This window comes from Neolamprologus multifasciatus, chromosome 3 (assembly GCF_963576455.1).
Source record: "Neolamprologus multifasciatus chromosome 3, fNeoMul1.2, whole genome shotgun sequence".
In the NCBI taxonomy this organism is placed as follows: Eukaryota; Metazoa; Chordata; class Actinopteri; order Cichliformes; family Cichlidae; genus Neolamprologus; species Neolamprologus multifasciatus.
The window spans coordinates 14,025,127-14,048,875 of NC_140441.1; the positions used below are offsets into that span (position 1 = coordinate 14,025,127).

Consider the following 23,749-nt stretch of genomic DNA (forward strand, 5'->3'; position numbering starts at 1 on the left):
CTGGCAACCCCCTTCAATTAATTAGCTAAGCAGAAAAAAATGGATGGATATGGATCTACTGCTGCTCAACAGGTATTTGTTGATGTTTGCCTGTGTACATGTAAAAATGTATCTGCAGAACTGTGCATGCACACGAGTGAGTGGACCCCATACTTCACAAACATACAATGCAAAGGGCAGAATAAAACTATTAAATATTTTACTACGTAGAAGCCTTTCAGTTGTTGAGCTAAGATCAATTTTTCTCTTAATTACACAATCTAAAGACATTCGTGGTTTTTGGATTTGCTATCACACATATCGGGAAACGTCTCTCTTGATTAGTCCTGAAAGAAACTGATGATGTGTGCAGAGTGTACTATGCCTCTTACCCTGAGTCTGGTTCTGCTGGAGGTTTCTTCCTGTTAAAAGAGTTTTTTTTCCCACCTCTCCGTGCTTGCACAACTGAATTACCCTATCAAAGCTAAGACAGGCTGCAGATAGTTTCACTGACACTGATGTTTTGATCATTTAAAATGAGAAAGCAGATTAAATCACAAGTCGTTTTCATTTGTTAGAAACTGTTAGAACTTAGACTCTTTACACTTACACTGGGGAGATTATTCCATTCCGGAATTGAATCAAATAAGACCTGAATATCTTAAACAAACAAAAAAGAAAGAAACACTTCAGTACAAGAACTGGTCTATTAAAATGACAGAGATGTGATTGGGATAATAATCTCACAAGATAAACTTTGGTATATCAAGCAGATTGACTTTATTTGTAACTTCCAACTTCCATTGTAATTAATCATCATCAATCATCACCGGGATCGCATCAGTTAACAGTGTTATTGCCGCCGTCTCTATTACCTTCACAGTCACCATCCGCTCAAATAATGAAATTACATTATCTTAAACAGGCCGGTGACAAACGCTTTAATCTGCTGTGATATTGACAATCTCATTATCAGTTACATAGCAAGTAGCTTAAATACTGAGGACATTTTGCTCGACGGCGCTTGAACAGAAAGCCCGGCCTCGGCTTCACGCGTCACTGTGTAAGACAATAATGCGCTGTATGTGACATTATTGTTTCGAACCCATAGAGGCTGCATGTACATTACAACTACACTGTGGTGACAATCCGTTTGTTTGACATTCGATCACACGCAATCCAGCAGCATGAAATATTCAGCAGGAGAGGAAATGTGAACCGAAATGCGAAGTTAGCGCCGAGACAGCGAGAGAGCTTGCGTACAGGGCAGCGGGAAAGCGGATTAAATAACGTCAGGCGACACAGTCGACGTTTGCTGCGTCTTTAACCCGTATTAACACATTTTTAAACTCAGCCTGACTATAATGTGACCTCAATCATACAATCAGCCTTTAACCAGACACTGTGTATCTGTAGGATAATTATATATTGCTTTAAACTCCAGAGGAGTTTTTACAAACACGTAAATACAGGGAGACGACAGTGATGTGATTATATGCGTTTGAGCTTTTACACGCGACCATTTTTTGTGCTATTGATTATCGTCTTTCGTGTCGGAGCAGCAGACTGCCTTAAGGTGGACACATCGTTGCGTCAGCGACACACAGCTGCTCTTTATTGCAGTGCAAAAACAAAGGGCACTGATACTGTATCGCCGCGGACACAGGGCTCGTTAGACGTATGCTTTTTCACGTTCCCAAAAGAGCGTGAACAGAACATTGCTGTTGTAATTGCTGTTATCAGGGAGACTTAATGCAACTCACGCTGTTGTGTGTGAGGTCAAAGGTCAAAATGCTTGTTAGTATGTATGAATATTACAATTATTGTCGGTAATTTCAGCTGCATTTCGACAGTCCAACGTGTACAGAGTCAAAGAAATCCATTTGTGACACCTGGTCACACTTTTGCATTTGTTTAGCCAGCAAGGTATTTATGAAAATGAAGGCTCATCATGCAGCTGGAATCCACGTGACTTCAAGTCAAACCATTTAACTTTTTTTTTTTTTTTAATTGTTTTTTACGGTGTTTGACAAACTTGGTATGACTACTCGACTCACCCCATGACCACGAGAAAAACAGTAACAGTATTGACAACAATACATCGGTCATAATTGCTAGAGCATTTTATAAGATATTCAAGTGGTGACGTTGGTGAAACTGTGGAAAATGAGAGCAGGATTTTGTGTCCGAGCGAAGAAAGAAAAGCGTGTATGAGAAAGGAAACCGTCGTGCATTCGACTGCTCTAGGAGGAGGAGCGTTGAACACAGTCCAACTTCCTCCGTGTCGCTTTGTGTCGTGCGGCGCAAAACGGCCAGACGAGAAGCTGTTTGTGTAGGTGAAATGGAAGCTAAGTCACAAAATGTAAAAATGTCTTTGTCTAATAGTGTAGCGCCCACTGCTTGTGGTTATACGGTCAGAAAGCTGCTTAGCAACACATACAAATCCAGCCAGAAGCAGGGGCGTGAGCAATACTGCTCGGCAACACATTCAGTCACAGTTAAAGGAAAAGAATAAAATCAGCAGAGGCTGAGATGATTAAAGCACAATCAGATCAGACACAAGCGACGTCAACCAGTGATGTCACAGCATGTGCTTTAAAAATAAATAAATAAATTTAAAAAAAGGAAAATCTGCAGCTAAACAAATCACCTGGTTTCACATCACCAGCTGGTGTATACAGATGCTTAAGTCTCAAACCCACAAAGCATGGGACAGCAGCTGTTTTCTACACGGAGTCGCTGTTGGTGGTTTATCCCCATTAACCTTCATATATATAAGGCTCTGCTGCCATCTGGTGGATGAAAGTCACGTGGCAGGTTCTATCAGGCAAACCACCAAGTATTAAAAACATTCTAGGTGGATTTACACGTGAACAGCACCTCAGCTATGAAACAATTAACGAACATCTGTAAGAAACAAAAATGTGCATGTTGATGATGAAGTTTAGTCGCTTCGTGTAAATGTTTGCTTCTGCCCCACAGTCCACGAGCACAGATCACACTGTTGCACATTGTGTGGATCTGGTGAAGCCACCTGTGTGAGCTGTTAATGTGCATGTATATAAGCGCAGGCATTCTCTGTAAGTTTTCTCTTTTTTTTAACCTTTTTTTTTTTTTGCTTTGGCATGTTGATGGATTTATGAAGAAAAGCTTTTGTCGTCCCAGGAACGCAGCAATTAACTGAAATCCTGAGCAGAAAACGTTGGCAACACAAAGGCAGCGTAGCAGGAAAGTTCCATGCTTTCAGTGTGTGCGGTGTGTGCGGTGATTATGGGTTTCGGGATGAATGCCACTCTAGTCTAAAACAAGCTGTTGTAATGGCCGCTTTACTGCTGTGACTAAACATGCAAGCGCGAGTGTGAGTGTGTGTGTGTGTTTGTGTAAGACATCATGGGCACAAAGATCTCTTGGCACACCTGAAGTGGCTGACACACTTTTGACACACTCAGAGATACTAAAACATGATATAAATATCCAGTAACAACAAGTATTAGTGTAATACGCTTATTTAAGATGAACAAATGAGCAAATAAGACTTGTAAGCAAGTATAACTGCATCCAAACCACAACTTGAGGCTCATCAACCCAAGCTGACTGGGCCGGGAGCATTGTCAGTTTTACAAAAATAACAATAATAATAATAAAAACCAGCAAAGATAAATGTAAGCTTACAAAAGCATCAACAACCTGAAAAAACGTCTACAAATGTAGATGATATAAAAGTAGCAAATCACTGACTGAACTGACAGATTCAGATTTTCAGTTAGAGCTCGTTACTTTTCGCCGCGAAGATCAAAAACACATACCGAACAGTAGCCACGTTATTACAGTGAAACAAAATAACGGTCCGAGAATTAGTGAGAACAATGCGATTATACAAATAAATGAACACAGGAGTGTGTTCGGTGCTTTTTCCAGTGCTTCTTTTTGTTTAGGGACATGAATGGAGTCAGTTTTATCCGCAGGTCAACAGACTGAGATAATGACTGATTATGTAAAAATAATTGTCATTTTAATCTCACATTTTCAGCATTTTTCCACTTCTTCGCTCCTCGACAGTTTTCCTTCCCCTCGTTATTGGCGCCGATTCCCTCCCAAAAGCTACACAAGATCCAGGGTGTGTGAATGTGTGTCAGAGTGTGCGCGCATGTATGTGTCCCCTACGCCAAACCAGGTCAGCAGTCATGCTCCACTTTCTCTCTCCAGAAAGTTGCGATGAGGGAACTTTTCCCCGTTGTCTCTGCTCGATCCACAAACGTGTCCGTTTACTGCCATCGCTCGCAAAGTTGATCCAGCATCGTTTCTGCCTCGTGGCTCTTTACTTTTCCGTGTGCTTTTCATTCCCTTGTGAACAGGAAGCAGAGAGAGAGAACGAGGGAGACGCTTCCGACATCAGATAGTGGCTGGAGTGACCTCTGAAGGGCGCTATGCAGGGAAGGTCAACAAATGTTCATCGAACTACGTTAGCGTGTTTAGTGTGCTTTGGAAAGTATCAGCATCAAAGCACTGAAGGTCTCGCTGTCTGTGCCGATTGCCTCTCCCGGGCTGAGGCGTGACGACTCAGGAAGTAGGACACAGCTACCCATGCCCTTGTCTACATACGTCTAAAATATCTGAATCGGTGCAGATTGTTCATCGATCGCTACTTTTTGGCACTGCGTTTCGCAACGATAGCCATATTTGCTACACAGCTATTAGTAGCTAACATGCATCTCTATGCCAGCAAACGTTTACACATTTTATGCTGAGGCGATGTTTTTCAGAGAGCACTGTTTCTTATTTGCAGATGATTCTCAGAGAGTAGGAGGTAGCAGAGTCGGGGCCACAGTTCTTTCGCAGGGCTGATAATGACAGATCGTTAGTGGGAGTTAACCTCATACTGTATTTCCTCATTCGCAATTTTGCTGTCTGTGCGATAAAAAAGGAAGCAATTAAAACTCTGATTGCTGCTTACTGTAAGTGTTACTTCCCATGCAGTCCAATCTTATGAACATAAATGAGATAAAGAGGTCATTTTCCATGCCTAACCACGACTACATAGTATATTGATAAGGAGGAGGGTTTTGGGGTTATTGCGTTTTCTTAGTAGCATGCAGGCCTATCTTTGGGAACAAATGTGTTAATCTATAGCACAACTACACTGGCATCACTGGGGAAATGTAAAGCTCATGTGAGAATCAAACCTTTCAGCTGTTACTTTTTCGGTGAAGTCCCTTATATCACGGTGCCCACATAATTTGCTTTTTCCCCTTTCAAATGCACAGGCGTAAAGGTCACAATAACGTTACACAAGTGGGGGGGGGAAATCCAGTTTATAAAATATGGTCACTGAGAGGAAACCTCAGCCTCGGGGAGATGTGATATGTGAAAATGCGATCTCATCGCCTACAGGAGCGATGAGGGTGTCATATATCAACCGCTTGGAAAAAAATAAAAGGAGGAGCAGAAGGATGGAGTGGGGTGAGAGGATGGGGGAGTTCACTGTGTTAATGCGACGTTTGCTTCTTCCAAATATATGATGCTCCTCACTAGTTTTTTAACAATAGAAGAAAGACAGGACATGTGATGAAATGGACAGAGGGGAGAAGACGGGCAGGGCAGCGCTGAGAAGTAGAGGAAGCAGCTGCTCTACTTTTATGGAGTTTTTTTTTCTATCGGCTCTATAACAGTAATGGATAGAGTGGTGAGGAAGCTAATGGTGAAATAAGACGTAATACAGCATGACGAGACGGAGAGGAAATCAATGCTTCTCCTCTTTTATTGTTACTGCCTTCTGTTAGAGGTGCCGTGTGAGGTCATAACGGTGAATCTGACTGAATCTTCTCACCAGCACCTGTTCGAATGATATTTGGATTTCCTGATTAGATTCAAGGTCAGGATTGTTGTGCAGAGGTTGTGTCTGCGATCAGTCCTACATCTTCCCCCCCTCCTCCTCCTTTTGTGATTATCTTTTGGATAATTTTATTTTCTAGCTTTTAAGAATCTGTCAAATGGAAAAATGAGATTTAGGGTAATCTGGTCTGTGTCCATTTTGGATTCTTCTTAGCCTGCGTGTCCTGCTCCCTTTTCTTGCATGCTGATGTCTTTTGCTCTACTTTACCATTGCTGTATTTTACATGATCTATTTATTCCCGCATCTTAATTATCAATTCCCACTTTTGATTCTTTAAATTGGCCCGATTCTCAGTTCCTCTCTCTATATATTATTCTTGAAATTCCCTTTTTGTAGTCTTTCATTTGTGTTAAAGAAAGATTAGACGACAACAAACTCCACTACCTCTCAGCTGGTTTGGTGTCTCTCCACTGCCTCTCCAAGCTTCTATCTTTAGACTTGTTACCCCTCCCACTCCTGCTCCTGCTCCGATATATCTGAAGATAGACATTCCTAACTTTGCAGTCTTCCAAATTATCCAATCCGTCACCCTGACATCTAAAATTGCAAAGATTTTCTTGCCCTTGCTCATTTTCTTAGACTCTATCTCACCTCGCTGCTGCACTCTTTTACTGACTTTTTACAGTATGCACTGTCTTTGTCGTATCTCCTCCGTTCGCTTTCCCAGTTCCTCTGACAGTATCTTCTCTTTTCCCTACATCTCTCTTGTTTTGTCTTTCTTACCTCTCTCACTGTTCTGTCTGAATCCTTTCTTCTCTCTATGCATCCTTCCTCTCTTCTTTCATCTCCCTCAGCCTGTGCCTGTACATTCTCGCTCTCAGTGTTTTCATTTTTCTCTTCATCACATGTCGTCTCCGGCATGGCAGCTCTCCTCGCCGTGTATAATGAGGACGGGGAAGAAGAACGCATCCTGATAGGATGGAGGCCGATCCCTCTCACCCTCTCTCGCCTCTCCTCCCCCTGCGTTGTCTTGCTCTGCCTCCTCATCCCTCTCTCTCCTCCCTCTTCCTCTATCTTCCCTCGTCCTCTGCTCCTGCTCTTCTTCCTCGTCGTCGTCACCTTCCCCTTCGAGCACTCCTCTGGTCTCCTCGTTGTTCTGTCTTGAACCTAAGCCAAGGAATCCTCCACCACCTCCGCCCCCTCCGCCACTTACCCCTCCTCCTCCTCCATCTTCCCTACTTCCTCCCAGCCCACCCCCCATGCTTCTTGAATGAAACAGGCTGTTCTGGCGCCCACCTCCAAGTCTCCCGAGAGAGAACCCGCTCCGACTGAGCACCAGTCTCCCTCCCATACCCCCACCTCCTTGCCCTGCTGCTCTGATCCCTGCCACTGTAGCGTTCAGGAGGGCTGTGGTTCCCATTGAAGCCCTTAGCCTGGATGGAAGACTGGCACTCGATGTGGTCCGCCGGCATCGGGGGCAGCTCTGAAGGAGGTAAGCCGAGTTGAACACCACAGGCAAAGCCAGAGGAGGGGGGTTGGTCCCCTGGCTGGGAGTGATGCCTTGAGGCCCAGAGATAGGTGTGGAGGCTGTAGGGTTTGTCCCCCCACTCGTTTCTAAGTCCATAAGCAGGGCTTCAGAGTAGCTCGGGACCATCTGTTGGTTACAGCGAATGTGCCACTCCAATTCTGTCATGTCCACCGTGTTGACACGAGAGATGGCTCTGTAGCTTGTCCCATTCACACCAATGCCAATCGAAATTCCTCCCGGGTGGATTCCATTCTCAGTCCCTCCTTCAACGCCGTCCCCTCTTCCACCGCCGCCTGGCCCTCCTCCGCCGACTCCCCCGACGGTATCCTCGTCCTCCCCGAACAGCTTCTCCACGTGGTAGTGGACATACGCTGTGCGGTATTCCGACACAACTCGCAGCGGCCACGACAGGAGGAAAGCTGAAGCCAGCCAGAACACCTTGTGCCTGGAGAACCACGGCTGGTGAGCCGGATCGGAGAATGCTAGGATGTGTTCGCGGAAATCCACGTTTTTAAGGTGCATTCCCTCCCTGGCCTCCATGTAGTCATCAAGCCCCTCGTTCTCCCCAAAGAAGCGTGCTCGCTTGCAATTACAGAGAAAAAAATCAAAAGGTAAAACACTGTATAAGATATAATGCTAAATTATTACCAATATTTGAGAAATTTACTGAGTCAAATGCTTCGTATTTTTGATTTAAAATGAAAATGGACATTTGTTTAAGCTTAAAAATAATAAAAATAATAAAGAACAAAATGAATCGCATTCATTGATCCCTCACATCTTACCTGGGTGAGGTAGGCAGCTTCAGCACGTGCACTTGAAAAGCTAAAGAACACAAAAATGAGTCACTATCTATTTCACCTTAAAAAGAAGGTAAACCTTTTAACAATCAAAGTCATACAGGTTTAAATTTGATGTCTCGCTGATACCTGAAACACTTTGTGAAACGCAGGCGAACAGCAGGGTGTTGCTGCAGGTCCAACAGCTCCTTTGACACGTCTTTGACGCCATAGCGGGCGTAGTCGAACTCAGAACTCGAGGCATGAGTGTTCACCCGCTCATGGTAGACCTGAAGAAGAAAAGAGCAGGGCACGGACAAAGAGGTCGAATAATGATGAAGAAAAAAGGAGAGGAGGAAGGAAGGCAGGATCTGTGATACTAGAGGGACATTTTTATTTTCAAAATATGTTCCAGCATGAATAAAACTCAGCTGTGTGGAATTTTTAGCCTTCTGTGAACAGCTGTTTGTCACGGCTCGACAACATTCACTACATCAAAAGCAGTCAGGATAGCAGAAAGGGTGAAACATGAGTGCGTAGAACCAGAAAAGTGTCCTCACCTGTGTGGTCGTATATGCATCTCCGTTGCGGTATCTTGTCACCTGCCTGGTCCTCCTCACGTAGTGATAGCTGATGGCCTTCCACCAAATACAGGGCGTGGCCTGCTGAAGTCTCTGCACACGCTCGTATACTTCCTGTGTAAAACAATGAGGTAAAACAAAGCTGCTTTAAAACATGTCACAATGTTTTACACTTTCTACAACCAACTTGTTGCCTGATTCGTTAAAAACGAGATAAAGACATAACATTGCCTAAAACGTGCAATCACAGCAGGAGCAGAAACAGTTGTTTTACCATCTGCATACAGTTTAAAGCTGTGCAGGCTGGTGATGGTTTTGTTATTGTGGGATTATTTTTGTCCTTCTATTGTTTCCTTCTTAGTAGAGACCAAGGTTATTATCGTTAACGAAAACTAACGAAATAACGAAAACTAGAAGTGAAAAAACATTTTCGTTAACGGAAATACAAATAAAAACAAAAAAAGGAAAACTAACTAAAACTGGAATGAGTGTTCACAAAACTAACTAAAATTAACTGAATTTATAGCAAAAATGTGTTTAGTTTTCATTAATGTGTGCGTGTCATACAATAGTCAAGGGTGAAAATGAAGTTTAGTTTACAGATTTCTTTCTTGCTGTGTCTCATTATGCCAGCAGGTGGCAGTACGTTAGTCGAGTCGTCTGTGTTGCTGCTCCGTCCACGCGCAGAATCATGTCAGGAAAAGTCGGAAGAAAGCGCCAGAGTCCAATTTGGGATTACTTTGAATATGACTGTGTTTTGGATAAAGCAAGTGTCTTGTAGTGGAAACAGACAAATTATGAGGGACATTTCTAAAGGGAAAAAAATCCTACAAACCTTAAAGTGCACTTGAAAAGCTCACACAAGAAGGCTAACCTAGCTTAGCTTGAGAAGGTAAGGGAGCACACTCAACCCTCATCCCCAGAAAACAGAAGCTAACCCCAGGCAAGGCAGCGTGATGCATCCCGAGACAACAGGACGGGGATATCTACACAACTGTGTGAGTCAATTACCTTCAAAAAGTTTATCAATTCACTTGAACCAAAATTACGAACACCCGGTGCTGCAAGAGTTAATAGTCTCATTGGGGCCAAGATATACATTTTATAGTTGCCTGGTATCAATGGTTGTTCATCTGCCTTTATTTATTTATTTAAAGAACCCATAGGTGGGAATGTGAGTTGTCTGTCTCTGCGTGTTAGCCCTGCGACAGACAGGCGACCTGTCCAGGATGCAGTATGGTAGCTGGAATAGCAACATACCCAAGGATGAGCAGAATGACTGATATGATGAAACTGGGATTTTGTTACACTTAATTATTGCAAACACAACTAAAACTATAACTGAAACTAATCAAAACTAAACTGAAACTAAGGATTTTCAAAAAAATAAAAACTAAACTAAACTAGCAAACAATTGGTAAAAACTAATTAAAACTGATATAAAATTGAAAATCTGAAGTCAAAACTAAATAAAAATAAAAACTAATGAAAATTGCAAAACTATTAAAACCCTGGTAGAGACAGACAAACAGCTGTACGTTTGGAGACAGACAAAGGACAAACCACAAAACAGCAAAACCCTCGGTCAGCTAATTTCCACATGTAGGGAAGGAAGCTGTATAATGACGTTCTCTCCTCATGAAATATTACAAATCGGAATAAACTGCATTAAACTCAGGCTTCTTTGAAGTGAGGATTTTCTTTTTTTAATCATTATTTTTACTGGTTTAACCATTTTAAGGATTCCAGACACAAAAAACAAACACTAAGTGAACAGATTTGTTTTTTAATAACAGGTCTTTCTAGATTTCTCCTCCAGCATCTTTCTGTTTCGTGCTGGAATCACCTCACTCAAGCCCATTACACCCACCTTCAAAATACAGGCTATAACTTTGACACATACCTGGAATTCAGCATGAGCCAACATGGCCGTCTTGGAGAAGCAGTGCCAACACTCCACCAGGTAAACGACATACAGCATGGCCAGGAAGGCCAGTGGGATGTACACGTAACCACTAGAACACGGACTTTCCAATTGCTGGATGTAATAGGCCGCCGAGGTGCCGTCAGCAGATACGGAGGAGGAGCCCAGAACGGGTACGCGACAGAGAGCGCACCAGGCCAGCGTGGCAAAACAGCCGTACATGAGGAGGGTCAGGAGGAGGCACTTCCAGTGGGACTCCCGACAAAGGGAAGAGGCTAGAGACTGTTGGACTGGCCGTTGCTGTGGAGGCACAGAGAGGAAAAAACACAGCTGAGCCACAAGACTTCACAAATTTCTAAGTACACACATTGGCAGCCACGAGAGTGATAAACAACACAACATGCCTCTAAATATGCCTCATTAATAAAGCCAAACCGGTGACAATCATTGCTGCTGAACACAAAATGTTTGTAAAGGAAGCAACACAGGTTTTCTGCACCTGCTGAGGTTTTAATAACCATATTCTTCCTGTTTGGTAAACAGTGTCACATTACAGAGAAAGTGTGTAAGCTGAGGTCTTGACCGAAGGAATGCATTACGCTGCCCCACTCCCATCACAGGATAAGTGCTGCATATTAGGAACACACACACACACACTGCTTATGCCACTCTCTAAGTGCACGCAGCCTGACTTGCACTGTGGAGACATCATATTACAGCGCACTCAAACACACACATTTGAGATATACAGACATAGATGGTCTAATGCGCCTCATTCTTTTCAGTCTTGCTATCTCTATCCATATTCGCGCCAGCATGCACGTTTCTCAGCACTGTAATGCAGCCAGCGGAGAGTATGTGAATAATTTAGATGAGAACGATGCTTCTAGATGGTTCTCTAGCCAACTGACTCCGCTCCAACATCAGGAGCATATCAGCATCGCTGCAGTTTGTGCGTGTGTGAACGAAGGACAGAAAGATAGACTGCTTGTGCCAAAAGGAAAAAAACAAACATATGTCATTTTTATGCATACCTCATAAAAACGTGATGAGAAAGGAGCACGTTTAACACACACCTGAACTGTTTCATGTGACAAAGAGTGCTTATTTGTCTGCGTTGATGTCTCCCCTGTGGTGAAGGCGACAAGGCGAAAGAGCAACAAAGCAGATGACGAAAAGAAGGAAAAAAAGATGGGATGACACCATTGTCCTTTCCTCCTCTCAGTCAAGTCTGCTCGTCCTGTCAGCACATCACGCCCTCCATTTGTCTCACACACTGGCCCCTCTCCTCCCTCCTTCTACAGTATATCACTCACACACACTCTCATATCCTCATAGCCTCAATTTGCTATTTGCTATATTTGCTAGCAGATCTTGGTGGATGCACTGCACACAAACACGCACAAATGTGCACCCATGATTTCAGAGGACATTTGTGCGTCTTGCCTGAAACATATACCGATGTTACTGCAAATCTTACCTTATCCTCAGCTGATAATGTCTTTACCTTAACCTTTAATGATTTACTTTTTGTGTCTATACGTGACTGTGCAAACAGACTCATGCTCGCATTAAGTGTACACACACACAGAGGCTTTCATTTTTCACTACTGTACGTCAAGGGCGAGCAGTGAAAGGCAGAGAGAAGGGCATCTACACTCCACCAGTCTGTCATCACTCTGCAAAAGCTGCCAAAAGGCATCCAAGTGCAGGCCTTAAGATCCTAAAAATAGGTTTGCTGCCTTTAAGAAAATGAAAATGATCCGTGGTACCAACTTCATATCATATTTAATGCTTCTCGTATTCACATCGTCTTTCATTTGTCTATTCTCATGCAATCTCTTTTTCCTCCCCCTTCCCCAAATCTACTCCCCGAGCTCCTAAGCATTTTGTACCCACCAATCAGAACTTTTACCTCGCCTCACTCTGTCCTCGCCTGCTAACCCCACCCTCCATGTCTCCTCTGTTACATCCTCTTTCAAAGTCTGTCTCTAAGTGGATTGATTGAGCTAAGAGTGTAGCGTAGGGGGAGGGGATGAGGAGTGCGAGGGGAGACAGAGAAACGGTCATGAACTTTTCATGAATGCAAGTATGAAAGGAAGCTAAATAAGAAGAGGAGGATGAGGAGAGAGGGAGAGAAGCTAAAGAGCCAGCAGCAGTGACAGAGTGCGCCTCTCTCCAGAGAACTCCACTGCCAAAATCCATCCTTTTCCACCGTCTCCCTCCCTCTCGTGCCCTTATTTTGTCCTTCTGGCACCAAACCTCTTTTGTCGTTTACCTATTACCCAAAAGAAGAAGAAAATACTCCAGCAGTGCCAAAAAAAAACGTGTCGAGCATTTTCAACAAGAATCTGCAGCCGTGATGCCAGTGTGGACAATCAGCCCCAAGACAGGAGTCAGATTGTTCCTGTAAGCACTTATGCCAGTCAGCTTTTGTCAGTATGAGCCATTCTCTTTCCCACAGGTGAAGACACCTGAGTGCCAGAGCTTTAGCACGACTTAGTGAGCATAGTCAAATAAACCAGTGCCGTAAGTCACCACACAAATTCCAGTGAAAGATGAAACATCAGAGCACTCTGTCAACCATCAACTCTGCATGACGCCAGCTATTTACAGTAATGGGAATTGTACACCATATATGGGACTGAGAGGCTATTTTAATTATTACACAGCCACTAATGGAGGGTCAAATTCCAAATCCAGCAACAATGCACACAAGTAGTTGTCTTCAGAAAACTGAAAGTCTTTGGTGGATTAGAAGTAACTTCAAAGGAGGAAAAGCTCCTACTAACACCTCCTTAGTAATTATTATTCTACCAGGATATTTGAGTTGAGCCTACAACAATAAAAAAAACTATGTGTGCAACCATGTGGACCAGAAAACATTTTTAGGATTGCTGAAAGAACTGATTTAGAAAAAACAAACAAAGATTTTGTACTACAAAAATAGCAAAAAAAAAAAACTTTACTGAAACCCCCCCAAAAAGCTTTAATACTAAAAACAGTAATACTAGCAGGGGATTTGGGATGCTATTGTCAAAATTCAGCCCAATTCATGAATAATTATCAGCAGCAGAAACCAGGCGTGTTGCATTTGTGGGTCCTTAATTATTGTCGACTTATTATTCTCGATAACCATGTGAGAGCTTAAAACGACAGCTTGACAACTTAGGTGAGATTTACAGCATGAACAGGAGCCACAGCCCATGCAGATTCAGGCATAGACTGCAGGGAAAAGATGGTCTGAGATTGCAGGTCTAAAAGCTGAAGCAAAATTGAGTATTTTGGTCTAAATAACCCAAAATGTGATGTCCACATATGTGGACGCCAGGTCCTAGGAGGTTAAAGAGGTCAAGTCAGACAGCTGTTATACACCTTTTCGCAGTCACAGCTACGGAAAACATTTAAACTGTATTTGTTTGCAAAAAGACCTCAAGTTGTCCAGAAGTCTGTGGAGAACGAACGAGGGCTGCCACCATTAGTCGACTAGTCACGATTACGTCGACTATTAAAATCGTCAACGACTAATTTAATAGTCGACGCGTCGTTTGAAGCTTTGTAAGATCACAAAAGACGCAGGAATAAGTAGTAGGATTTAAGAGTGTAATAACGGACTGAAACAGAAGATGGCAGCACTGCATGTAGAAGGATGCCAGCTGCCGTTAAACCCCGAAGAAGAAGAAGCTGTGTCCCAGAATTCATAGCGCGGCCCAGCTCAGTTTCCAACAATGGCGGCAGCTAGTTAGTTTTAATATTACTCTTATTATTCTTTCTGGGTCACAAAATAAAAAAACATATTTTCAAGCGAGAATGTAGCTGTGTAAACCTCAAATATCTGCTCAGTTTATCAAGACACCACATATTTTCAAAAGCGCTCCGACGTTTTCAGAGACGTCTGTTACCCACTAGCTTGATAGCTAGCCGGGGGCTAGGCTCACTAGAGCCCGTGAGAACACCGGACTCCCGGCTAATCATTTCAAACCATCGCTGTCTTTCGCTACTCAGGTTAAACATGATATATAAGTCACTTAGATAACTTAAAAATGTTATTGTTTGGCTTTTTTAGTATTTTATTTGTTCCTGAGTAAATAGGTTTGGCTGAGATTAAAGTTATAGTTTTTACACAGCTGAATAAACGTCAAGCAGACAGCTGATTATCAGAAGTGTGAGATGCTCGAGAATATACTCTGGTGTCCTGTTATATTTTAGATAGCAAGGAGCAGACGGCTGCATTTATTAAACTCCACTGAAACAATCTGCAAATGTCATTAAAATTTAATAAACTATCATCTTGTCTTTATTTTTAGTTAGCACATACCTTAAACACTTCAAGCTGTAAGCTAATGATAGTTATATAAGAGCAGATGCTGCTGGTGCAATAAGCTGTACGTTTTTGCAATGGATGCATGATCTGATTAGTCGACTAATCGTAAAAATAATCGGTGACTAGTCGACTATCAAAATAATCATTTGTGGCAGCACTAGAACGAACATTGATTTATGACATCAGTAAATGCTTTCTTTGCTACTGAATGAACATAATCAGATGTTGTATTCACTGCAGAGTAAGGTTAACTATGTTGAATAGACTCCCCTAACTTTTAGCAATGCTCATCTTTCATATATCATCTTCAGAGGAATGTTTTTTGTTTGTTTACTTAACTCTGATCTGTGAATCATTCAGGCATAAAAAGGCACCTAACTCAAGAGATGAACCAGTGTTGTGTCTACACTAAAACAAACAGTATTGAACAGTATCTGAAATTAATGTTAAGAAACAAGAAAAAAGGTCCAGCAAAGACCTGACACAGGACCTGAGAGAGACTGAACCTTTAGTTGATCCATCTGCTGTACGCTGAAGCCTCATCAGAAACAGTCTCAGTGGGCGGGTGGCTGTCAGGAAGTCATTTTTAATCAAGGGAAATGGAGCAGAGGCTGAGGTATACCAAATTACACGAGAAATGGACTGGAAATCTGTGACAACAGGACGTATGGAGTGATGAATCCAAATAGTTTTCACGTATGTATGTATGGAGAAGGTCAGAGGAGTTACACTGTGGGCCTCTACAGCCATTTGTAAAACACAGTTTGGCTCTGTCATGGTTTGGAGCTGCTTTCAGCCACTGGTGTTGGAGATCTTGTCAAAATTGATGGAATTATGAATGCAGAAAAGTGCCAACAGATTTTCATCTTAGTCTGAGAGAGTCATTGTGTTGACCCCACTAAAATATTTACTTTCAAGCTTGTTCAAATTGTACAAATCTGTTTTCCCTTACATACTGCAAGAAATGAGGGGTGACTCAAGACTTTTGCCCACCACCTACCTCCTGAAGGACTGACCAACAATCAACGCTTTTGTCTATAAAAACAACTCTGGCTGTGTCGTGATCCTGTGTCTGTTAAAGCTGCCTCTGTAGGCTGCAACATATCAAAGTGAAATCTCAGTTTCCTTGACACCATTATGCAAAGAAATCTATATAGCCCAGTCTGGAGGGTATCATCTTTCCTATTTCATACTGAAAGTCCAAACTGCTCTCCTTAGAAGCTCTTTTGAAGAGGGCGAGTGGCTCTGGCATATTCTGTTGCATTAATGACATCGTTTCAGGGTTAAATATGCATAAAACATACTACTTGACAAAGTTTTGCTGGGCTCAAAACGCAGACACTTTGACACAATCTACATTCGAGAAGCATCCCGAGCACCCACAATGACTGCAGATGGCTGTTTTTTTTAATATCTTGGACCAGCTTGATCTGTGAACGAGATTTTAAAGAACTAATTTTAAACATCCTGAGCAAACATCCGATACATCCTGCTTCTACTAACTGAAACACTCACAGGCCTTTCCCGTTAACCGTATTTGTGCGCTTCGCACGAAAGGATCGTACAACCCTCTCTCCGTATTAAGGTGTCTAATAGAAAACGTGCGCCGCTCTCCCGTCCTTCCGTGCTTCAGCTCACACTGATTCAGCTGGTTAGGTGTGACTGGAGCAGCTATAATTAGCAATCCTAGCGTGTGGGTGGCAAATGAAGTGAGGGAGCGAAGAAAGGAAAATGTGCTGCTGATGCTTACAGTGCTCTGCTAAAAAATTATGTCATTTCAACACAACTGGAGGGAGTCATTTGGAGATGTCAGGTTTCTACTAACTGTTCGGTGGCAGCAAACAAATTATTACCACTTGATGTGGCAGCAGTGTGTCATCATACACTCATAACGCTATCATCATTATTGCTCCGTGTTGGAGTGTGCTCAGTGGAGGCTACAGACCAAACAATGACATCTCCTATTCATAAATTAAATATCAGTGAAGGCAGAAGTTGGCCTATACGTGAGCCTGAATCCATGTTAGTTACAATACTGTAGATCCGAATGGTGGATGCTAAAAGTTTTCACAGAAACCTCTCAATAGTCTAGTCTCCATCTGTATGTAGAAGGTCATTGCTTGCTAACATATAACTGTTATTGTAGCCCATGACAACAACAGTATCAACAAGATACTATCACAGGAATGAAGAAATAAAGAAAAATCATGTTTAATGTCAAACATAATAACTGAATACAAACATTCAAACAAAGAATTGAGAGCATTGCTTGTGTGTTAATTTTAGAAAAAGCTATTCTTGTTTATCTCTCGGCGAGTTGTAACGTTTCTCTTCGTCGAGTCAGGTTTTGTGGCTCTTGACACATTTCGTTTCTATTCCTGTTAAGTTTACATGCTTTTTTCAGCTCCTCTGTCTCTTTTCACATGACAGTTTTCCCTCCCCTTCCTGATGATGAGCGGCGTCTCATGTGGTGTGGTAGTTTTCATGATTTGCGAGTGAAACTTAGAAGGAAATTAGAAACGCCTGCTTCGATGTGACAAACCTTCCCGCTAATGGAAATATGGCACGAGTTGTTTCTATGTATGGAGAAGTATGAGCTGCAATTTTAAATCTTAATCATTCAATTCTGCTTCATGTGTAGCAATGCCTGCAAAAGAGTGCATACATGTATGCATACCCATGTGGCGCAAAGTGAATGCAATTGAGGGGAATATGAGTGTGGAAACGCTTGAGTGGGAGAGTCGAGTACGATGGGGGATAGGAGGACGAGGCTGTAAACTCCACTGGGCAAAAAAAACAGGAAGGAAACCAGGAGGGGAAGATGAAAAGATTAATGGAGGCAGAGAAGAGATGCAGGTTGAAATCATTGCATTACACTGCACTGTCTGCACTGCAGGAACGGACACAGACAGAGGACTGTAAGTGAAAGGCATCTTTTATCAGGCGTTCCTAGTCCACACATTACATCCATTGGTTTATGAATTATCACTTCTCAGGTGCCAAACGCTTAATTTATCTCTTATTTTCACTTTTATTAGTCCTTATTTGTAAGTATGATGTATTTCAAAGTATTTAGACAACTAATACACTTACTCTGCTTGCCACCCAGCCAAGGTATTTAAAGCCCAATAAAACCAAAGTAGTCTTTTAATGGACTACTCAGTTGAAAGATGAATGACGTGCCTCTCATTTTCTCTTCAGTTAATCTGTCACTGCAATTTTTATTTGAATGTTTCCAGATATGTAATTCAAATACGCAAAAAATGGCTTTTATTTAATGGACAACTAACATAATAGTAGCAGCCTTATAGCATTCAAACATGTGACCAAGAGACTTGCCATAAGACTGGGAGCCCTGTACTGCCTCACCTGACCACCAAGTGTGACACAAGCATATTGCCACTGGCAGGCTGCTTGCATTACAACGCACCCCACCTTTGTCTTCAAATGCGTTCAGTGGGAATGTGTTAGTAGCCTCTGTCAAGCTAGTAAACTTGTCATAAACTCCACTGGTAAATGACATTATTAATATTATTATTATTTTTTTCATGATAAAGTGCGTTTAAGTGGATGATGCTGATTGTTCTAAGTCTGGTAATATAGTAATCACAGTGTGATTCAAGGCAAGATGTAAACATAAACATTTGAGCCCTGTGTGAGGACTTTCAGCAGCAGGAGGCAGGCTTCAGTAGTTAGGGATGTGTGTAATAAGGACATCTGCTAATGAGGATTGTATGTGTATGTGAAAATCAGAAGAAAACACACTGCTGAGTAGGTACACTGTAACATATTGTAACTCCCGGGGTGAGAATCCTGACATACTGCTAGGATTTTCGGTGATTTCACATTACGTGTCCTTGTGTAATTCTGGCTGTAAGGTGGATGTGTGGCTAAACTGTGATGTCACCCTCTTGCATCTCTGTGGTGACAGCTGGCAGGTAGACGTGGTCTACTATACAGAAAAGACCATCCATCCCAAGAGTAACACATCACGCAGCCCTGTCAGACACATCGCATCAATACTAAGCCCCCCACCACCCCTATCTGTTTACTAAAGCCACAGCCGGATCTCCATTCACACTAAACCAAGCTCCTCCGTGTCCTTGCGTGAGGCATCGCGGAGGGAACAACGGCAAAGACATGTTTTGTCAATGAAAGAGCACACTGATAAGCTTATAAAAGCATGTACTATACATGGAGACGGCAGGCTGTTTGGGAAGCAATGACACAGAAATTGTGTCATTGAACTATCAATGACACAATTTCAGTGAGCGAAAATACGTTCACCTTTAGGTAAACTGGACCCTTGTTTGAAATGTAAAGCCCAAGGAGACAGGGAAAATGTCCTTACCTGCTCTCTTCCCGACCCTTCCTCCAAAATGGGCTCTTCTGCGGCGGCCGTCTCCTCCTCCGTCTGCATTTTCTTTCCTGCCACTCCTTCCCTTCCTCAGAACGGGGCACAGGCAGCTCCCTCCCCGGTAACCTCCGAAGGCAGGGACCTCCCCGGCGGAGCAGGGAGCTCGGTCACCCCATCCGCCGCAAGTCGGTATATAATTTCACGATGGCGGGGCCTGCGGCAAATAGGCATCATCTACTCCTGGTTTATAGGTAGCCCCTGCCTCCCGTCCGCATCCTCTCGCGCTGACCCCGCTTACTGCTTTGGTTCCACCTGCTCCATCCTCCGGCTCCGCGCTCACAGAAAGACGGCACGAAGCAGCCAAAGTCAAAGCCCCGTCACCCTCCGTAACAACCGTCTCCGCTGACGCCACCTCCAGTGATGCTCGAGCTACACAAGCGCGTGTATGTGCACGTGGGAGCGCGTGACCGACAGCGCAGGGGGGGTGGGGGGCAACCGGAGTCAAGGATTTCTCCAGCTGCACCCCACCGATTTTTAGATTTTTTGCGCAAAGGTGAAGAGGACAAACGGGCAGCATCGAAGTACGGCAACCAAAACACGAATGTCCGTCTCCGTTTAACTTTATTCGGTCGTGTTTGCACCTTGCTCTGGGTCCCCATTGACGTCATATACCAACAACCCCCGCCCCATCTATTCACCTGATCACGTGCACCAGCGCGAGTCTCCCCCGTAGAGCTAGACACGCGCCCACACTCAGGAGGCACGGCTCTAACTCATACAGTACGAGCCAAATTACATTAGGTAACGCAGGGATTTTACATAATGTGTTACAGGCAGACATGGTTACACATAAGAATTCAATTGCCTCAATTACTTAGGTTAATATTTTTATTTCACATCAAACATCACAATTTATCAGAAATAATCAAACGTGAGATGGTTGAGATCTAGTTGAAGGTGACTGACTGAGAGAAGCTGGAGTCCTTAATATGTCCTGAAAACAAAACGGTTTTATCAGTGACTTATCCTCTGTCTGAATCTTAAAGATGTTATTTCATGGTGTAAGACACTAACCTGCGTTTACTGCGGGGCTGATCAGGACGCTTCCCTGCCCAGCTGGAAGCCTGGAAGACCTTGGAGATGTTCTTTTTATGGACCCTGCTATGGTCCTTTAGCCAAATTTCATATAATCCCTCAGGAAGGATAGGTGAAGTTAGTTAAGGACCAACACTTCTTTCAACACACACGCCATGAATCTTCATTCATCTTCATGAAATTTCATATCAGCAGTAACTTTGAATCTTAGTTACACAAGAAAATCTTTTTTTAACATAAAATTGAGGCTGGAATAATAACCTAGGCAACAACAAATCCTTCATCCTTCTCTTGGCTCTTGACGGAGGCGGTCGCACTTTCTCCTTCTCCCTCTCCCTTATCTTTCCTGCTTGGCTTCTCATGTCATTTGTATAGTCTGGCTTATTCTCTAACCCTAAGAGAGTCTCCCAGACTTGTTCTCTAAAAACCTAAAGAAGAATTATGGATTTTATCAACTGGTCCCTTAACGGAATTGACACCCTCCTGGGTTTGGGAGAGCCCGATTGTCCTGCGGAGACGTTTGCTGCCGGATACTCGATGACCGGTTGCGTCGTGTGTCTGGCGAAACTCTCGATGGAGGACATTGAACGACATCTACCAATTCGGAACTATGGTAACAGAGTTCTGGCTGATTGGAGCTGGCTTATCGAAGAACAAGAAGTGGCTACAGCTGTTCAAAATCCCACACGCCTGGCCAACATGATAGACGATGGGCAGGGCTGTGAGTACTCAGACTGTGTTTTTTTGAACAAAGTATGGATAAGATCTTGGAGAAGCTCATGACTCTGCAATATAGGTAAGATCTGGAAGAAGAACAACGGGAATTGAGAGACCTGATGACCAGTGATGGACATTAGACCTACTGTAAAATTGGAAGCAGTTTGTTCGCACTAACCATAACAACTACCACTTATCCAACACTTATCCATGTCCCCATGTAACACACTCGCATTACGCTTGCCTAAGTGTGAAGTTTGGCACATCCTGAATCAAAGAATGAGCAGCTGCCTCACAGCCCACCAACTTTATGTATTTCCTAGAATTAAAGCACTCCTGGCATCTGTGGAGCTACTTTTATTTTTTATAGTAATGTCACCACAACAAAAGAAAAAACAAAAAAACAAAAACGTAGTATTACCACATGGTAAAGTATCACAAGTGATTGTCTATTGTGAAACCAGTGAATGTAGGCCGGCTGAGGTCTACTCTATTTTCATTTTGCATTTTGTGTTAAACTCAGATGGATTTGTTGCTAGCATTTACCAATAACAGGTAAAAAAAGATGCGGATAAAAGCAATTTCAGAGATGAAATTGCCATTGCTTGAAAATACCATTCACTGTGTAGCAAAAGAAAGCTGCAACAGTCCTTTTCTTTTTGTTATTTAGGGTTTCAGACGTGTATGTTTGAATTTTCGGTGTTGGTTACTCACTAAGTCTGGGCAGATCTCTTATACACAACTTTTCTCTCACTTGTTTCGGAAGTCAGAAGAGAAGTTTTTGTTTTCTAGTAAGAAAATTAAAAGCTAAACTGAATGTGTTTCTTTAGGTGCTCAAAGGATATTAGCAGTGACTGGCAGACAGAGGATGTCTTTCTCAGTAGGGATGATAATTTCCTGGGAGATTAACTTTTTTGGCTCTACTTCCCCTGCTTGGACAGCACACATTGCAAACAGCTGAACCTGCAGTTCGACCTGCAGACCTGCGGCCACCTAGTAAAACAAGACACCACATATGCCTATGAGACATTAAAGGAAGTAGAATTTAACCCTTTAACAAACAAAAAATGTCAGCTGTTTTGAACATTTACACAATTAATTCAATAGCATTAAAGTAGAAAAGCAGTGGCTGGAACATTAATATAAATATTATATTACATTAATTTTTTATTTCATATTAAACATCAAAATTAAAACTTACAGGGCCAGGGCTGTAGATGACCCGGAGGCCTGTAGCAGGAGGAGGCTGTTTCACATGGAACCTGGCAGCGACAGAGTGAAATAAACCACAAATAGTTAGGTCAGAGTTTTCCCTTTGGACTTCAAGGTGACCCATAAATTGCCTCCACCTAACAGTCCTCATTTCTTTCCGAGATACTAAAAGACAATTGAAACAAGACCTAAGACTACAAAAAAAACCCAAAAACCTAAAATCGCTTGACACTTGTCTCTATCTGTCTGGTGGTTTACCTGCATATGTCAAAACCAACATTCTTCATCACAACAGTAATGGTGGAGGAGGTGCCCTCCTTCAGCGTGCCAAAGTCTACGCTCGATGGCATGAGCTGGAAGCCCTTCACAATGGCACCTGTTTGACACTTCCTCCTCACTTGCTCCTCCGCCTGCAGGAGCTTCAACAGAGGACACAGACGAAGAAAAGTTAACAATGAAAAACTGGCAGCTTGATACTACCGTGATAAAAATATAGGGTAAAGTATGTGTACAAATGGTATTATAGGAACATCTTTTTTTAACACTCCCAATTTGATAGGATATCAATAATTATGGCACAAATGTATAGATTCTCTAAAGGTCACTTCAAGGGTCATTTTACTTTTCACAAACAAACAAACAAACAAAAAATGAACTATTGGAATGTAAGTTCAAAGTTTCTCTTAATAAACATTGAGCCCATAGGTGGTAATACTATTAACCAATAGCAAGTTTAATACTTGGGAACCACCCAAAACAAAAACTCGACCAGCACATTTTTGGCAAAAAAACAAAAAACAAAAATGATTTTGTACCGGTGCACTGCAGGATTTAGAGCGGAGGACAGAGGATGGTAGTGTGACTGTAGTGTGTCTGGGCTTTCCACTCACATCTAACTGTGGTGACTTGCATTTCCTAGAAGAATCCCTCCAACTGCTTTCACCTGGACGTGTACACGCACACAGACACACACAGCATAATTCATAAGTTTGCATAGAAGTGTAAATCATATACAGTACTATTTGTCTTTGTACTGGGCCATCAAGTCCTGGCAGAGATTCAACGATCTAAATAAATGTAAATAAAATTCTGCTTCTGTCCTCACAGAGTGCAGTTTCTGACTGATCATACTGCTCCATGTCTGTATGTTCACAGTGGCTTTACGTCATTTCTGTCCTAAAAATATATTTGATGCACTATTGGTGAGGTTTCCAGGAATTAATAGTAATATAAAACATGAGAAGGTTGGAAACAAACCAGCAGACTGAGGTGTGGGGTTGGTGGGTCTCTTTTCTAGCACCCTGCTACTTCTTGCTGAATGACTAAAAGAAAAAACACACATTAAGCACTGATGACGACAGTTTTGTAAGTGGCTAAATCACAGAGTGAAATATTAAACAGGAGAAACAGTCCAGGACAT

General features: G+C 42.6%; 2 protein-coding genes across 8 annotated transcripts in view; both read right to left on the reverse strand.

The window, feature by feature from the left end:
• Positions 1-735: 735 nt before the first annotated feature.
• On the reverse strand, positions 736-20,096 carry LOC146521724 (transmembrane protein 151A). Its single transcript, XM_085149271.1, has 6 exons — positions 19,300-20,096; positions 10,604-10,924; positions 8,680-8,814; positions 8,270-8,409; positions 8,126-8,165; positions 736-7,922 (listed from the first exon to the last, which is right to left on the reverse strand). The coding sequence occupies exons 1-6, from the start codon at positions 19,366-19,368 to the stop codon at positions 6,714-6,716; spliced, it is 1,914 nt and encodes a 637-aa protein (XP_085005397.1). The 5' UTR covers positions 19,369-20,096; the 3' UTR covers positions 736-6,713.
• Positions 20,097-20,175: 79 nt separating this feature from the next.
• Positions 20,176-23,749, reverse strand: part of spag17 (sperm associated antigen 17) — a 123,887-nt gene continuing 120,313 nt past the window's right edge. For 4 of the 7 annotated variants that reach the window (XM_085149146.1, XM_085149154.1, XM_085149170.1 and 1 more), the window contains 7 exons: positions 23,585-23,651; positions 23,145-23,276; positions 22,588-22,748; positions 22,319-22,379; positions 21,963-22,110; positions 20,380-20,512; positions 20,176-20,299 (listed from right to left, as the gene is read on the reverse strand). In XM_085149146.1, the coding sequence (XP_085005272.1) occupies positions 20,290-20,299; positions 20,380-20,512; positions 21,963-22,110; positions 22,319-22,379; positions 22,588-22,748; positions 23,145-23,276; positions 23,585-23,651 (712 nt within the window). In that variant the 3' untranslated portion in view covers positions 20,176-20,289. The remainder of the gene's footprint in view (positions 20,300-20,379; positions 20,513-21,962; positions 22,111-22,318; positions 22,380-22,587; positions 22,749-23,144; positions 23,277-23,584; positions 23,652-23,749) is intronic. The other 3 variants (XM_085149187.1, XM_085149162.1, XM_085149177.1) reach the window with 3 other exon arrangements.

Excerpts from the sequence above, each read along its gene's own strand:
- LOC146521724 (XM_085149271.1), bottom strand. The coding sequence starts at position 19,368 with ATGCAGACGGAGGAGGAGACGGCCGCCGCAGAAGAGCCCATTTTGGAG. Across the intron at positions 10,925-19,299 it reads AAGGGTCGGGAAGAGAGCAG|CAACGGCCAGTCCAACAGTC; the intron begins GTAAGGACATTT and ends GTGCCTCCACAG. Across the intron at positions 8,815-10,603 it reads TGGCTCATGCTGAATTCCAG|GAAGTATACGAGCGTGTGCA; the intron begins GTATGTGTCAAA and ends TGTTTTACACAG.